The sequence below is a fragment of the Rhea pennata genome, chromosome 4, assembly GCF_028389875.1.
Source record: "Rhea pennata isolate bPtePen1 chromosome 4, bPtePen1.pri, whole genome shotgun sequence".
Taxonomy (NCBI): domain Eukaryota; kingdom Metazoa; phylum Chordata; class Aves; order Rheiformes; family Rheidae; genus Rhea; species Rhea pennata.
Window position 1 is genome coordinate 74,404,174 of NC_084666.1, and position 16,529 is coordinate 74,420,702.

The window sequence follows — 16,529 nt, forward strand, 5'->3', positions numbered from 1 at the left end:
AATTTGACATGAACTAGTCTTTGGTCTTGGTCTATTGCATCATATAATATCTTTTCCTGTCTTTTTCCTAGTTAAAGTTTTCCATGCTGCTGTAGGAAGTCTAAAGAAATAGTGTTGTCAACTGCCTCTCTGCCCTTTTTTTCCTGAACCCATGCTGCTTATCCCACATTTTTAATTCTTCTTGCAGGATTTTCCATTGAGTGTTTTGTTTTTTGGAACTTGGAAGATGGAAGATCTGATTTCTGTTTTGCAGTGTTTGAAATCATCTTGTGAAAAATAGAGATGGGGTTTAAACTCTGTTTCAAAACATAATTTTGAGAATGTTACCTGTTAACTTAAAATGTGTTGCTTTTTGAAAATAAGTTTAGAGTGTTTCAGATCGTGCAGATATTAGCATGCTACGGTTCCCAACAATTCTGTTGAGTCTTCCTGGTTAATAGAGTAGAAGGGACAAATATTTTTAATGCAGGCTCTGATTCTGCAAGGAGAAAGCCTGTACCACTGCAGAGCCTGTCTGCATACTGCTTGCTCATCAGAGCCTTAAGTTGTTGCACTTGGATTTGATCAACCATCCTTAGATGATCTTTATCTAACTCTTCTTTAACAATCTCTGATGAAAAGGATTTCACAGCCTTCCTAGTTAATCTGTTCCTTTGTTCTATTACCTCTTTAGTAAGAATTTTTTTTCTACTATCTGAGCTACATTTCTTAACCTGTAGATTTAGCTGACGTTCCTCTTTTCAAAAACAGCAAATCACGGTTCCCTTTATGACAGCGATTTGCATACTGGAGGCCTTTGCCCATCTCCCTTGGGTTTTTTTTCTGTTTTGCTTTTATTCATGTTTTCTGTAGAGAAAGTGGAGACGTTTCATTTAGCTGTTACTCAGGGATTATACCTGGTGAGGCCTCATCTCGAGTACTGTGTCCAGTTCTGGGCTCCCCAGTCCAAGAGAGACATGGAGCTACTGGAGAGAGTCCAGTGTAGGGCTACAAAGATGATCAGAGGGCTGGAGCACCTGCCCTGTGAGGAACAGCTGCAGGAGCTGGGCCTCTTCAGCCTGGGGAAGAGGAGACTGAGGGGGGATCTTATCAGTGTGTACAAGAACCTGAAGGGAGGGTGTCAAGGGGACAGGGACAAACTCTCTTCAGTTGTCCCGTGTGACAGGGCAAGAGGCAATGGGCAGAAACTGAAGCACAGGCAGTTCTACCTGAAGGTGAGGGGGAATTTCTTCCCTGTGAGAGTGACGGAGCCGTGGACCAGGTTGCCCAGAGAGGCTGTGGAGTCTCCTTCTCTGGAGATCTTCAAGGCCCGCCTGGATGCAACCCTATCTACCATGCTGTAGATGACCCTGCGTGAGCAGGGGGGTTGGACTAGATGATCTCCAGAGGTCCCTTCCAACCTTACGCATTCTGTGATTCTATGATATTGTATGAGCTTCCATACCCTTTGGGCAAAGTTGCTGAGTTTGTCTGTATCATTTTTTCTGTCTGTGTCAGAAATGATCTTAGTTCTCTAGTTGTGTCCTCAGCAGCTCTGGGTTGAGTAGAAAATACACTTTAATTTCTTCTGTATAATAATCTTGTTAATAAGGTTTTTCTTTTAGCAACTTCCTCGTTCATAATTATCACATCTTTTCAAATTGTGATCTGCTCACACCTTTTGCTGCTGCTGCCTGCTTGGTTGTTCCCTGTTGTTTATTCTGACATTTGTATTCCTGACTGCAGCAATTTGCACTTGTCTTTACAGTATCTTTCAATGTTGGTCTTCAGGTCATTTCTGCAATTTATTAAGTTGTTTTGTTTTATTTTTTGTTTGTTTGATTTTATCCTGTTCACCTGAAGAGGCCATTTTTCCATAGCCTGTTCTAGTCAGTCTCATCTACAACTTTTATATGTATTTTCTCTATAATTGTAACTAGGCCAAAGGCAAACTTCTGGAAAAGAAAGAAACCTGAAGTGTCCTCTCAGCTGGAGAGAGAAGCATTGATAGTCTGCAAATTCTGCTCTTTCTTTCTGCCTTTATGACACTATATGTTTTCTGCCTATATGATGCTATAAACACACTATATGGTTATTCATTGGCTTCTATATGAGAAAATCTTGGGATATTGTTGCATGTATCAAGAACATATTCCATCTACTGATTCCTTTGCTTCAGAATCCATTCAGAGGAGGAACTGAGATTGTGCTGTCATCTTAATTCATTCTCATCAAATCCATTTAGCTGTTCTGGTTAACTAAATACCCTAGAAGGGCTTAATAATTGATTGTTCAGTCATATTTTCTGGATGACAAAGTTGAGCTGAATGAATTATAATTTTCCAGGTCCTGTCTTCTCTCTATATATTTTTTTACCATTTCTTAGTGAAGGAACAAGGGACTGAGTCCTGACTGTTTTCTGCACGTGAGCTGTGGACCAAATGTTATAGTCTGCTCTTTTTTTTAAAAAAACTAATAATTTTAGCTTGGGAGCTGTCATGAGAGAAGTTCAGAGGAGGTGGGTCTGTTAGGATAGCCAAGACAGAGAAGGCGAACTGCAGGACGACAGGCTATAGGAACAGAATGGGACTGCACAGTGTCTGCTGATATGCTTCCTTTCCTGAAAAACTCCGTAGCCAAAGAATGTTTAAATATTTTGAAAGGATCAAATCTCAAATATCCCACTGTATTTGAATTTGTCTTAAAGCTGCTGCTTCTTTACTCTTCTGATACCCTTATTTAAACTTTCAGAACCTTTGAGAAGGTACAGATCTTACCACAGTGATGTGTATAGTACTTCGAGTGAAAGTCCGTCTATTATTTCTTCAGAACCGGATTTCCGACAAGGTAAGACCTGTGCTTAATGAATAAATAGATAAATAGTTCTGAAAAACATAAAAAGAAGTTGAACGTTAAAAATAGATGCAACAAACATGAAGAAATTTAAATCTTTAGTAAGAGATTTGGTAATTACCAGTAATATGAAGCTGTAAGATGATCTCATGTAATTACAATGTTATGTATGGGTTAGCATAGTTGGCAGTCTATTCAGAAACAAGTTTGACATTTAGCATTCTGAAAACAAACTTGATAGGAAAAGCTGAAAGTGGTTAACTTTTTACTGGAGTGCTTGATTTAAATGTCTTGTGCTGCCTTCAGAGGCACAGAAATGATTAAATTTTAGCTGGTGTCCATTTATGGTACATTACTAAAGCTTTATATGGAACATGTATGGCTTAATTCTTTTGATTTCAGTGAGCACTAGTACAAGGGTAAAGTCATCGATAATGCATACACTAAAGACTTCCAAAGATTTCAGTGTAATGCAAACAAATAAATAGAACAGGCTATTTGTATGGTCTTTGTATGGTCAAAATTAGTGATTTTGAAAAGCAGGGGGTGGTGTGAAAAGTTTTTGGCTGATAAATAGTGGGAAAGATTTTCTTCATGCAGGATGGAAGCACAGCCCCCACCCCCACCCCCAAGAAGTGCTAGAATGGTGAAAAAAATAAAGATGATATATATAGCTGTACCGTTTGTGGCATGCCCTTTTGTATCGTGCAGGAAGCAGTTCATTGCTGTCACATTGATAATCATCTGGGCATCTAGTAGACTTAATGCCAGGTGCTGAAGGGTTGGATGATACTAGCAGGCACTAGCACCTCCTCATACTACTTCTGTGCTTCATGCATTGACCTTACATGAGCTGTGATTCTAAGGTTGGAACCAGCTTTAATGGTGAGGAGCTTAGGAGTAGTTGGCGTAGAAGGAAGGGAAGATTTCAAACAGGAAGTAGAGGCCTAACAGTAGGAGGAGGTTGTAGTCAAAGGATGAAGGACAGACTGTGGCCCAAAATCACTCTGAAATCCTAAATTGTCCGGCCACTCATCTCACTTCCATACCTCTCCTTGGGAGGTTTAAGCAATGTGGAAATTTTTGATTATGGTCGTTACTTTTGTATTGCTACTTAGTCATTTAATAGTTCATCCAGACTTATTTGGTTCTAGCTATAGAACAGCTGCAAAAAGCAAGAAGGAGATTTATTTCAGAACAAATGAAGACAGGAAGAAATGTGCAATGTGCTGGAAAGGTGTGAATCCCAGACTAAAACTCCTTGCACTGCATGTGTCTCAGTGATGGGATGTTATAATTGGGAAAGTAATGACTTCAGTAACTACTTTTTGATTCAGAAACTGAATTTCTGGCTTATCTGAGAAATGGCTGATGGCTGGATTTCATTTCAGGTCATTTAATTTCCTCCACCATTGTGTTGACATTCTGGCCATGACCACCATGGGCTGCTCCTTGGTCCAGTTTGAAAGAATATGGGAAAATAATTGACAGACTTGAGTGTTGTGTGTCCTAGGTGGTAGAGTGTCTGTTGGCCAAACTGTGCTGAATCCCAAAACCTGTGTCAGGCCTATGCCATGGTCTCCTCTGTTGTCCTTCCACATACCTCTGGCCCAGCACAGAATCATAGCCTGAACCTCCATGTACTCACAACTCTCAGCACCTTCATTTTTTTTGTCTGTCCTCCTACATCCTGAGCCAGAAGCCTAAGGAGCAGTAGAAAGTAGCAAGTAACAAGCTCATTTTTGAGGTGCAGGCCCCTGTAACTTGCTTCCCTTGTTTTTCTACCTGTTACCGTTTAGTTGTTTGTGTATTCTGATCCAAAGTCAGCAGCTCTTAAGTATGTAAACGTGAAAGAGAACGGCTATTTGGCTGCTAGTACTGTAGTTGGACTCTGTGAAAGTACAGATTTAAAATCAATGTGGCTGTAGATATGTTGTGCAAGAGCTCTCCTGCTAGTTCTGTTCATTGCAGGGACATTAAGAGATCAAAGCAAAGTGCTTGGCAAAAACAGCTTTCAGTGTAGCATCACAGGTGTTGCTGCAGGAAAACATATCAGCAAAGGAGATGACTGTTACAAGCAGGATAGCATTTCTTAATTACAAAAAGAAAAACATAATTGTTGATAAATCAACCCATCAAATTCCAGAAACGAAAACTAAACATGGGAGCACAGCATTTTAGTGGTTTCTTAACTCTCTTCTTGGGAACTGGATGCATTATTACATTCTCTAGCTGCTCTAATTCTGTTCTGGAATGGTTTTGTCTGATATTTGGACAATTTAAATGTCTCAGTTCTTGGCTGTGAAAGAAACATTTCATATTGGAATGATGTTTATAAAATTGTGTGTGTGTTTTATTGTATTTTTAAGCCTTCATTAGTATTCTTCTTCAAAGAGGCTATGTAGCAGTTATCTTCATTGATGGAAACAATAGGGTCTCTTTGAAAACTGGAACCAACTTTATAGTGCTAGTTTGTATAATACTGTAATGACATTGTGCAGAAATCTAAATTTGATCCCTTCTAGGTAACTTCATATAAAGATAAATCCTTGATTTTTAGATAGAATTACTATCTATGTTTTGCAGCCTGGTCAGGTATTAATTTCTGCTTTCATTTGCTAGTGAGAAGAAATGAAGGTTTCAAGAGAGATGATGCCAATGGTGCTTTGCCAGGTGCTGATGATATCTCAACATCCAGTCAAGTCAATTCTCAGAGGGCAAGGTAAATTATGTGAAAACAATGTATCTTAAAGTGTGAGGTCTCTAGAGAAGAAGTTATTCTAAAACTGCAAGAAATTTTTTACTATGATCCCAACTTGTTTAGCGTTCCGTCAGTTGCGTGTTGTGCCTTGAAGATGGCAGCATTTCAGAACTGCATATTACAGTCAGGAGAAGTCTCATGATACACTGTGATGTAGAGGTAACTATACCAGATAAAGAGTCCAAATTCAACTCCTGTATTTAATGGGGAATAGATTGTGCTGCAACTAGTTTATCTGTCAGAAGGTCATGAGTTAGATTCTGCTTGGAAGTACTTCATCATTTTTATTTCAATAGTATTCTTCTAAGGGAATATTTTAGAAAGTGTTGATGTTAGTAAGGATTATTTTGAAACGTATTTGTTTTATAGAGAAATAGTAAACTGAAATTGCTTTGAAATAAGCCAAAAGCCATACATTTGGTTGCTGGTTCTGGCAAATTTTGGGATTTCTGTTGCTCTGCTGCTATGATTTTTTTTCCATGTGAAAGGTCAACACTGGTTAGATATGCCAATTTTAGGACTTACACTTTTTGAAATATATTTTATCATACGATGTATTTGAATATTACATCTATTTTTTTTCTCTTTTTCATAAAAGCGCTGTGCTGTTTGTCGATATTCCTTTTGAAAATAGGTTCTGCTTTGTGCATAATCTTTTAGCAGCAGCATATGTAGCAGTACCTGCTAGATTTTCTGAGTGATTGCATTCTACGTGTTTGAGGATTTTTATGAAGGTTGACCTTTTAGATGGAAAATTCTTTTAGTCTCTACCAGGTGCTGAATCACCTTGCAATGCTTGACCAAAATGATTCAAATAGCTCTTGCATAATAAAATAGCAGGAAAAAAGCACATGTCTGTTTTCCCCCCCTTTCTCTTCACGCCATTGCAACAGCAAAACCTTAGCTTTTCCCTTATTTTGGGGGAGATCAGGAGAAGGATTGTTGCTGCTGTGTTCAATATTTTAGGATGTTTGTATGTTGCAGTATGGGCTGGATGGGAATTCTTCCATTTCAGATACTGTGTCAAGGCTGTCAAATGTGTCCTCCTTGTATATAGGATGGTAGGTGTATATAGGGTGTATGGAAGTACATATAGGGTGATGGGCAGTGAATAGAATGTAGAGCCATGCTTTGAATGTTGAGATTAAAATAAATTAGTATAAGAAGCAGATGTTCATTTTGTAGCCTCAGTGCATATGAGTAAGGCAGGGCCTCAGGAAGGACTGTGCCTGAGGATAGATGAACAAAAGAACAGTAACTCGGGAATTTTACAGCTTTCAGTGATCTGCTGAGCAGCTGCATTGGTTTTCTTACCATTTGCGCTTTGCCTGAAACACATAATGTTGTTTTGAAATGTATGTATTGTCATTTATTGTGGGGGAGAAATCCTTAGGCATTGCTTAGCTGGGGGAACACTGCCTTGGTGGTGGGAAAATGGAATCTATTCATATAGCAGCATATGTATTTTACTACAGTGTGCAGGTAGTCTTTGTGATCCAGATATAAGGAGATTTTGACTAGTAAGTGGGCTTTCAGGGCAAATTTTCTAGGATTCAGGTTAGAGGTTTGTGTTCCATGTAACCCTGTTAAAAAGACCTGTAAATATTTGCTTTGCATGTTATGCTATTTTAGCACCTGAGTACTTTCATGCTAAAACAGACTAATAGACTACTGGTTCTGTGACTACAGAGTAAACTTCTAACTTTCTCAACTTCTCTGCCCCCCCCCCCCCTTTTTTTTTTTTTTTTTTTTTTTTTTTTTTTTTTAAGTTGGTGACCACTATCAGGTTACCATTGTTTCTGTAGTGGCTTTCGGTTCAACCCATGAAAGCTGCAAATGCAACACTATAACTATGCTTCAGAGTAAAACAACAGTAACTAGTGGGTGCTGATAAAGAAGTTCTGTTTCTGTTTTCAAGTTGTTTCAAAAATGGAAAGAGGTATGTGGTATGTAAATGAGGCACGTTGTTGTAAACGAATCAGGCCCATTATGCAAGTGAAAATGCCTCAGCAAAACAGTGAGGACATACTTTCTCATCGTTCATCTTTTGTTTTATTTTATTTTATATTGGTCTGTTAAATCTAGTACATTCTAATGGCAGTAATTTGTATATGCATGAAGTCTAGAAGTGCAGCGTAGAATCACCTGTTTTGCTTACCAGTGGAACAACTTTGACTGTATGTTATTGTACAGTCTTACTCCAAAGTTTAATAGTTTTGAATCTGAATTTTTGCTTGGTCTTCCTTCTGTGCCTCTGCTGAAAATCAAGTTGTTTGATTTCAGGGTTTGGGGAAGTGCGAGTGACTTAATCCATTGCTTGGATCCTTTCAGCACTTGGGAGCATGTTTTAGTGTTTTTCTCTCTATTCAGAGATACCATTTTTGCTTAAAAACGTATTTAATTTAGTGCTCTTGTGGTATGTCCATAGTGGGAGTCTGCTTAGTTACCTGTAAAGTAATTATTGGTGGAATTCTGATTTTCAGGAATCAGCAGCCAGTCAAAAAGCCAGAAGAGACTGGTAAGGCTGTTGAGATTTATCAGCCAAAGAGACATGTTCTGTTGAGGTAAACTGGCTTACTGCTAAGCAGAACATACAGATTTTTTTCAGTAGTTTAGGAGTACGTTCAAACCCTTCTCATATTCTGTGACTGCTATCCTTTAAACTTCTTGGCATGCTTTCTGTCATAGCAATGGATGCTTGTGTCTGTTTTTCCTCTTTGCTTCTTGTAGTTCTTATTTTTTCATCCTATTGATTTTTTTTCCTCCTTTACTGCTTCTTCCTTTTTCTCTCTAGGAGCAGCAGCTGACATGGATTTCTTCCTTCTGTTTCCTTTTCCTTCCAATTATCCAATAGATGCCAATTTTGTCTCCCTCTTCCCCTACCAAAATACATCCTTCTTTCTCAGACTCTTCCTGGTCTTTCCACTGCACTATGCATTGGAGAATGCGTACTGCTTCCCTTCCTCCAACTTCCTTCTCTGGTCCGATACGTGGTAATTTCCTGGTAAGTACCCTAGGTGAGGAGTTAATTCACTAGCTGCTTTTCTAGGAGTCAGCATTCCAGCTGACTGGTCACCTACCATCTCTGGGTTAATAAATATCTGTGAGATTATAGTTAGCAATCAAGAATTGATGAAAACACAGAGTAGCAGCTAAATACTTGTCAGGTGGGTAACCATAGAAAACACACTTCCGTGATGTTGTATGTTAGGAATGTAACTGGGATTTTTTGCTGCAGTGATAATACTTGGTTATTCTGAGCTTCTCAGAAGAGCTCTTGTCAAGAGTATCTTTTCTTCTATAGAATGAGAGTTGTGTTCCTTGTTTTGGAAGCTGAGTGAATCATGCTGCCAATCTGACCAAGCCAGACTTTGTTTTACTTATCCATGATGCCAAAGCCTGCTATTTCTGTGCGGTGATAGCTTTTATATACTATGTTTAGAAAATGTTTGAAGCATTAGGTTTTCTGGGCTTCCTCTCCCCCTCTGCACTCAAATTCTCAGGAAAAATAACACATATGAACCAAGTACGTAAATCAGCATTGTGATAGTATTTTACACAAATAATTTATGATTGCTTCCATTGCACAGATATATGCTTGTTATTAAAAAAGCAGTATTTATCATCAGTAGAAGTTTTCAGATTAGCAAGTGTTTTTAGATATGGCTAGTTGTAACATGTCTCATTTTTCATATCGTCTTTGCTAATTCATAGACATGTATGTTCAGAAAGTATTTGTTTTTGTTTTGCTTTTTTGTTTCAGAGCCCATCCTTAAACCTTGATCTTAAGAGTGCTCATGGGCATATTTAACATGGTTCATTGTGAATATTCCCACATATGTTGATACTTAATGAGCCTCTTCTCCGTGAAAAGCTAAGCATGTGTACAAGTCTTTGCGGGTCTGAAGCCTTTTCTCATTATTTGGTCCTTTCGTGTGCACATCATTAAGAATGTTGGCAAAAGGAAGAGCGGAGGGAGAGAGAGGAGCAATGATATGAAAACCCATCACAGTGGGAAGGATAATGGGCTACACGAATGAGTTTACCTGTAACTACTATATATTTCCCTTGAAATTCCGTTTGAGGAACCTCAGTATAGTTTTGCTCAGGTCTTGGCTCGTTAATGGCGTTTTATTGTTTGGACGCTTTCGCAATGGCATAGCTTTTGTTTGGAGACTTTCTTTTGTGTGCTAACCAATGAAAAAACTTCACATACTAGAAACTTTAAGATGATGCAGTGCACTACCCATGCTGTTGGCATTTGTTAGAAACTTTATTGTGAAAAGATGGAAATAAATTAAAAATCATGCTCACAAATTAGCACAGTCTAGACAGGTGCATTTTTTCATAGTTTGCAACTGATTTGTCATTCATTAAAGGTATTTTTTGTTTTTAAAATGTAAGTATAGAAATTTTAATGTCCTTAGAAGTCTGTGAATGAGCTTTCGGTATGACTGGCTATGTCAGTGCAGAACTTTCTGTACATCCTAGATGTCTGTGGTACAGTATGCAAGATTTCAGATACTTTTCTCTTTAATGTTTTTCATTATTCTAATGCAGTGTGAAAACTTAACACTTAGAAGCACAAAATATGTTTCTTGATGAATGAAGGTCTTGTTAGTTTCCTCTATCTGTGTAAAAAATTGCTGCTGTATAGTATGTACAGTGGGTATTTTTTTCTTTTTTAGTATTTCCAAAGAAGCTTTGATTAGCTTATATTTTGGTTTTGATTTAGAGGTGATTTTCCTTAAGTACATAGGAGTGAGAGAGAGAAGAGGAAGTGGAAGTAGTTTTTCTTTTCTTGATCCTTCCCTTTTTTTTTCATTTCTTAACTTCCCAATTTTCAGGAAAAAGGAATTAATGTCGTTTTTGCTTTTGCTACCCAGAATAGGATATGGACTACTTTCCCAATGCTTCTATGGGGAATAGAATTGGTAGGACATTTGAGATCCATACCTGCTGAGATAGGAACTGGGGGATAAGTTGCACTGTTCTTCAGAAATATTGCATTTTTTTTGCTTTCGGATGATTCATTTAGGCTCCTTAACTTTTGTTTTTTTGTGATACCTGCTTATCAACCAACCCTTTCTTAGGAGTTGAAGGGAATTTTTTTTTTCAGCAAAATAGGAAACTGAAAAAAATGTATAATACGATATTTAGAATAGTTTAGAGTATAGGATGCTGAAATATATATAAATATAAAATAGAACAAATATTTTAAGTAAAATATAGCAAGTATTTTAAGCTGTGCTACTGTTCAGGAAAATTCAAGGAATAAAATACAATACTGGGCAAGGAGCTAGTGAAGAATTGCTGTAGAAGAAGTAACTGGAGCAATGTGTGCTTATGTGAAGTGGTTTTGGTTTTTAAACAACAGCTTTTCAAGCATGCCTTTCTCACAGTCTCTGCTTGAACAGAGAAACTTCCACATTTTCACAGCACTCATATTTTCTTCCTTCTGTAGATTTGCTAGCTTTGTGTTGATTCACTGGTTTTTAGTGTCATGAATTTTTTGGACTGCAGTTGAGGGTTTATTTTCATATAAATAGATGACAGACAGCTGTGGAAACTTGGCATGTTCCACTCGTTTTCCGTATTGATATATTGCTGTAGAGTGCTTCAATCCAGGAACGCTCTGTGTTAACCTCTTCAGTTGCTGAATAAATGTGTTTAAAGTAGTATATTGGCTAGTTTTTTGTTTCTTGAGTTTCAGCTTACATAAGTTCTTAAACTGCTCTTTCAACTATAATATTTAAATGCAGAAGAGTATCTTAGTCATGCCAGTAATATCTTTTATCTTCTCTAACTGTATGATAGGCAGCATGAAACACCATTTGAAGGCAATCTAATAAGTCAAGAAGTGATGCTAAAGCGTCAGGAAGAAGAAATGATGCAACTGCAAGCCAGAATGGCTCTTAGGCAGTCCCGACCTAACCTCTACCCGGGAGATGCAGTTAGGTCCTCAATGCTTGACATCACCAGAGATCCGCTGAGAGAAATAGCCCTGGAAACAGCCATGACGCAAAGAAAACTGAGGGTAATGCTTTGACCTCATGTGAACTCTTATTGAACTCTTATCTTCTTTCATACAGGGCAATGTCTCAACTGAAATTCAAATTTGAGGTATTTTAAAAGCAAGGTCCTCTAGTCAGTAGTCATTAACAAATTGAGTACTAGGTGGTTGGTGTTATCTTGCTAGGAAAGACGTACCCTTACAAGGTAATTTCTGGGTTTCGTGGCATGTAGCTTAAAGTAGCATCCAAAGACACTAACTTAGACAGCAAGATTTTACTAAAAGTTTTATCTGTCAGCCACTTAATTGTTAAACTGTATAGCATACTAACTTCATTAGGATGTCTTTTTGTCCTGTATTCTGTATTTTCAGCCACTTCCATTTTCAACCACTGCAGTTGTTCCTCAGTGATTAGGATGTAGATGTGTTCTGCCAGTATCAAAGGTTATTAAATGACCAAACTGGGAAGGGAAAGAAAGGTAGACAGCATTCGTTTGGCCCTTATGTTCACACTGAATCACCTTCCAAACTCCTCTTTCCTTTCCCAGCTGTCTTAATATGTTGGTAAAGTATAAGGTTACAGAGGAAGATGGAGACAGTGAAGTGGGTAAATGCTGATGTTCTGAAGAAGTGACAGCTTGATGCCCTCTGTTACTTTCTGTGAATTGTGGGGTTTTTTTTTTTTTTTTTTATTTTTTGTTTGTTTGTTTGTTTTGGGGGGTGGGGTTTTTTTTTGTTTTGTTTTGTTTTGTTTTGGGGGGGGATTGAAACAAGACTTGGGTGGATTTCCTATACTAATCCAGGATAATACTCCCTGTATTTCTCTCCAGTCCATAGCACTCCACCCAGATTCTTCACATAGGCCCTAACCAACCAGTCAGTTTTTCCAAAGAGGCTGGCATTTATAGTAGTTTTAGTGAGTGCTGTAACAGGTAGGCTGTAACCACTGCAGTTTCTTCCCTTAAAAGGCAAATCGAGTGCCTTTTCATAAAGGCAATATTGAAGTGGGTATCGTGCAGAAAAGTTCTAGCTTTTCTGTCTAACTGTTTAGACAGATGGCTTCATACAATTCACAGTGATGGTGGATCACTAGTACGTTTATTTTACCTACAGACTGAAAGAAATCTCACAGAACTTCTGTTTGAATACAGTAGATGGAATTAGACTAAAACATTTCAGTCTTTAGGTGACAAAATTTGTGTGTCACTGTCAGATTTGTCAAGGCAGAGTTGGCACCAATGCATAACAATGCCAGGCTGTTGATTAGTGAGATAAACCCAAATGATCTCAGTAGCCAACCCGTGTCTTGCATTTTAAAGGAAGATGATACAACAGTGTTTCCTTTTTGCCTGGAAAAGGAAGGAAAATATGTGGTATGTAGTAGTGTGATCAACACTGTAGCCAGCCAGGGTATCTTCTGTGGCATGCTGGCAAAATCAGGTTCTTTGGAACTGTCCCTCAGTGCGTTCTGACAACACAGTGTTCATTCACACTCTTGTGATTTGCAGAATTTCTTTGGCCCTGAGTTTGTGAAAATGACCATTGAGCCATTCATCTCCTTGGATCTACCAAAGTCTATCTTGGTAAGAAAGGGACTAGTCAGTGAGCAATGGCAGGGGAAATGCGTTAAGCCAACAAATGCACCTTTGCTGTGAGCTTGAATGTTGTGATATTTTATTTCACAAAATGCAGACTAAGAAAGGGAAGAATGATGATACCAGGCGAAAAGTAAATGTCATGCTTTTAAGTGGACAGAAGCTGGAGCTGACCTGTGATACTAAAACGATATGTAAAGATGTCTTTGATATGATTGTTGCCCATATTGGCTTGGTAGAGCATCACTTGTTTGGATTGGCTACTTTAAGAGGTAAGAACAATGATTTAATATAGTTGATGAGGTACAGAATAATGAGAATTAGCTATATGGTGTTGAGAGTAGATAAGCAGAGACTGCCTGGCATCTGTGAAACAGCTACTGAGTCATACTCTCTTGTATTGAGGCTTAATATCTTCCTCAAGGAAGAGCAAAATAAAACACTGTTTTTTGCCTGAGTAACAGTAGCTCAGCCTGGGCAGCCTGTTCCCTTTGGCTGCTGAGTTTTCTTCCCTGAAGCTTGTTGCCTTTGCAAGGTGTGTTGCTCTGTACCACCCAGAGGACATGAAAGGTGTTTGGATCACAGATGTCCCCTCTGTTAATATCTACCTCACTGATGATGATGGTGGGAGACCCACAGGGAGACTGGGATGTGTAGGAGCTCCACTCCTGTAGAGCAGATTGCCTTTAGAAAAAAGTTTGCACCTGAGCCATTAATTGGTCACTGTTAGAGCAGTTCAGAAGTTGTTCTCTGGGCTTTTTTGTCCATTAGGGAGAATGTCAGTGGGGCAAAACTAATGCATTCAGACACGAGTTTCTTATCAGCATGTCTAACAGACTATCATACAGCTGTAGCATTCAGAATATTGGTGTGAGATGGAAGCATTTAGGAGCCTAGGAGCTTAGTCCATCCATGGCAGGCTCTGAGTGCTCCAGGCAATTTAGAATACCTTGAAAACATTTTGCAGAAATATAACTAGAACAGAAGTAGTAAGAAAGCGAGGGAAGGACTGAGATTTTTTTATTCCTATGAGATTAATTTTTTTTTTTTTTTTTGAAATGGAGGTTTCTGCTCTAATTTAGTAAACTTAGAGGTTTTGTCAAATTCTAAATATGCTTTGCTATAGCAGTTCTGGATCCTGACAGACTTAGAACTATGAAAAAATGTTTCATGTTTCTCTATATTAAAGTTTGGTGTAGGGGAATATTTGCAGTAAATTAATTTTTCACCTACAATTAATGACCATCATAAATGTTTAAAGACACTCCAGCTCCTGTTTTTTAGCTATTGGGAGCACAACTTTTTTTTTTATACTAGTATTTCTGAAATTCATGAAAAAATTTATTTCTTCTGCTGTTATTCAGTGTTCCTGTTAGTAGCCATCCTGCTAGTAAACCATTGTTAGCCATCAGAAAACCTTGCTGCTCAAAACCAAATCACAGAATTGGAAATCCAGCCTTTGTCTTCTAGCTGGAGGAAATAGGTCTTTTTGTTCTTTATCTGTGTGCTTCTTTTTCACTTCATGGCAGACAATGAATTTTTCTTCGTTGATCCTGACATAAAGCTAAGTAAAGTAGCTCCAGAAGGATGGAAAGAAGAATCAAAGAAAAAGAGCAAGCCCCCTGTCAACTTCATTCTGTTCTTTCGCATAAAGTTTTTTGTGGATGATGTCAGTCTTATACAGTGAGTGTGTGACCATTTTCTTAACCTCTTAAGCCCTAAATTTATGGACAGAAGTTGGATGTTAATCAAACACTGTAAATTTGCTAAGAGAATGGGTACCAAAAGTGATGGTGTTATTACTATTTTTTTTCCCCAGACATACTCTGACCTGTCACCAGTATTACTTGCAGTTGCGGAAGGACATCCTGGAAGACAGGTTGCACTGTGATGATGAGACAGCCTTATTATTAGCATCTCTAGCCCTCCAAGCTGAGTATGGAGATTACCAGGCAGAGGTACAACACAGATTTCGTCTCTTGGAATCTTTGTCCATGCTCCTCCATTACTGAATGGACTCTGAGCTGGCATGCATGCTTGACATTTCTGCTGTGGTTTGGAAGCTCAGCTGATGTGCTGTTGGCAGTTGTAGTTTTCTTGTAGTCTGACAGAGAATAGAAAAGAACTGTTGCAGAATCTATTTGAAGATCTGGGTATTGAAACTTCTTAATTTAGCAGAAGTAGATAGAGGCTTCAATAGGAGGACATATGTGAAATTCAGCTCTGGTTCAGGGTTGAGATTCTGAACCCCTTCACTTCATCTTGAATGCTGGGATATATCATTTTGTTTAAAATTTATCTTTATTCTTCACTCATGTTCTTATCCAGCTATATGGAGATGCTGCCACAAAAATGTTTCATGTTGTAGGTACATGGCATGTCCTATTTCAGACTAGAACACTATCTACCAGCAAGAGTGATGGAGAAGCTAGATCTGTCCTGCATCAAAGAAGAGTTGCCCAAATTGCATAGCACTTATGTAGGTGCTTCTGAAAAAGAGACAGAGTTAGAATTTTTGAAGGTAAGTGATAGTGGTTCACAGCCTTAGTCTGTCACTGTATGAAATTCCTCATGAGAGTGTGGGTCCTAGAACTACTTGGGCTTAAATTGAAAACAGAGGTAAATAGCTGACATTATGAAAAATAATGGAAAAGAAGAAAGCTGAAAAGATCTTCTCAAAAGATGCATCTTTGAAACTGAAAAGAAATCTTAATAAATGGAAGGCTTTTTTTCTTTTTTTCTTTTTTTTTTTTTTTTTTTTTTGCTATGAGTTGTCTTTTTGCTTTAGCTGAAATAAGTTGCAAGCAACCATTGACCTGTGTTTATTCAGTAAACTTTTCATTTTGTAAATTCTTTCTTCTTTCTGTTGGGAATGAAAAATTTAAATAACGGAAGGTTTTGTTGGAGTTAATGCGATTTATGCTGTTTGGGATACTTTCCTTAGCTGGAAATACTACCAGGCAGACTTACTTTTATAGCTACCTGGTAAGATGATAGGAGAAGCTATAATCATATGCATATTTAGATTACTCTAAAAGGACACACTAAGAAATGTAATTATGAGTTCTACTGCTGTTTCTCATGAGATAATGATGAAGTTCTGCCTTGATGCAATAGCTGAAAATTGGGTGACGGTTTGCCCCTGAGATGCTGGATGACTATTACACTGTAGTGCTCCAGCTGCATTGAGACTGAAGTGAAAGAGTCAGTCTTTGTTGCCTGTTCCCATTCCAAGGCTGTTGCTCATGTGGCAGAATTTTTCTTGTAACCATAAAGGAGTCGCACTGAGCAAGTCTAGGAGACTCAAACCTAGTTAAACCTAACCTTG

General features: G+C 38.2%; 1 protein-coding gene across 5 annotated transcripts in view; it reads left to right on the forward strand.

The window, feature by feature from the left end:
• Positions 1–16,529, forward strand: part of PTPN13 (protein tyrosine phosphatase non-receptor type 13) — a 111,109-nt gene that overhangs the window by 55,763 nt on the left and 38,817 nt on the right. For all 5 annotated transcript variants that reach the window (XM_062574320.1, XM_062574321.1, XM_062574322.1 and 2 more), the window contains 8 exons: positions 2,731–2,826; positions 5,455–5,554; positions 11,411–11,630; positions 13,115–13,189; positions 13,299–13,473; positions 14,731–14,884; positions 15,021–15,159; positions 15,570–15,722. In XM_062574320.1, coding sequence (XP_062430304.1) covers positions 2,731–2,826; positions 5,455–5,554; positions 11,411–11,630; positions 13,115–13,189; positions 13,299–13,473; positions 14,731–14,884; positions 15,021–15,159; positions 15,570–15,722 — 1,112 coding nt within the window. The remainder of the gene's footprint in view (positions 1–2,730; positions 2,827–5,454; positions 5,555–11,410; positions 11,631–13,114; positions 13,190–13,298; positions 13,474–14,730; positions 14,885–15,020; positions 15,160–15,569; positions 15,723–16,529) is intronic.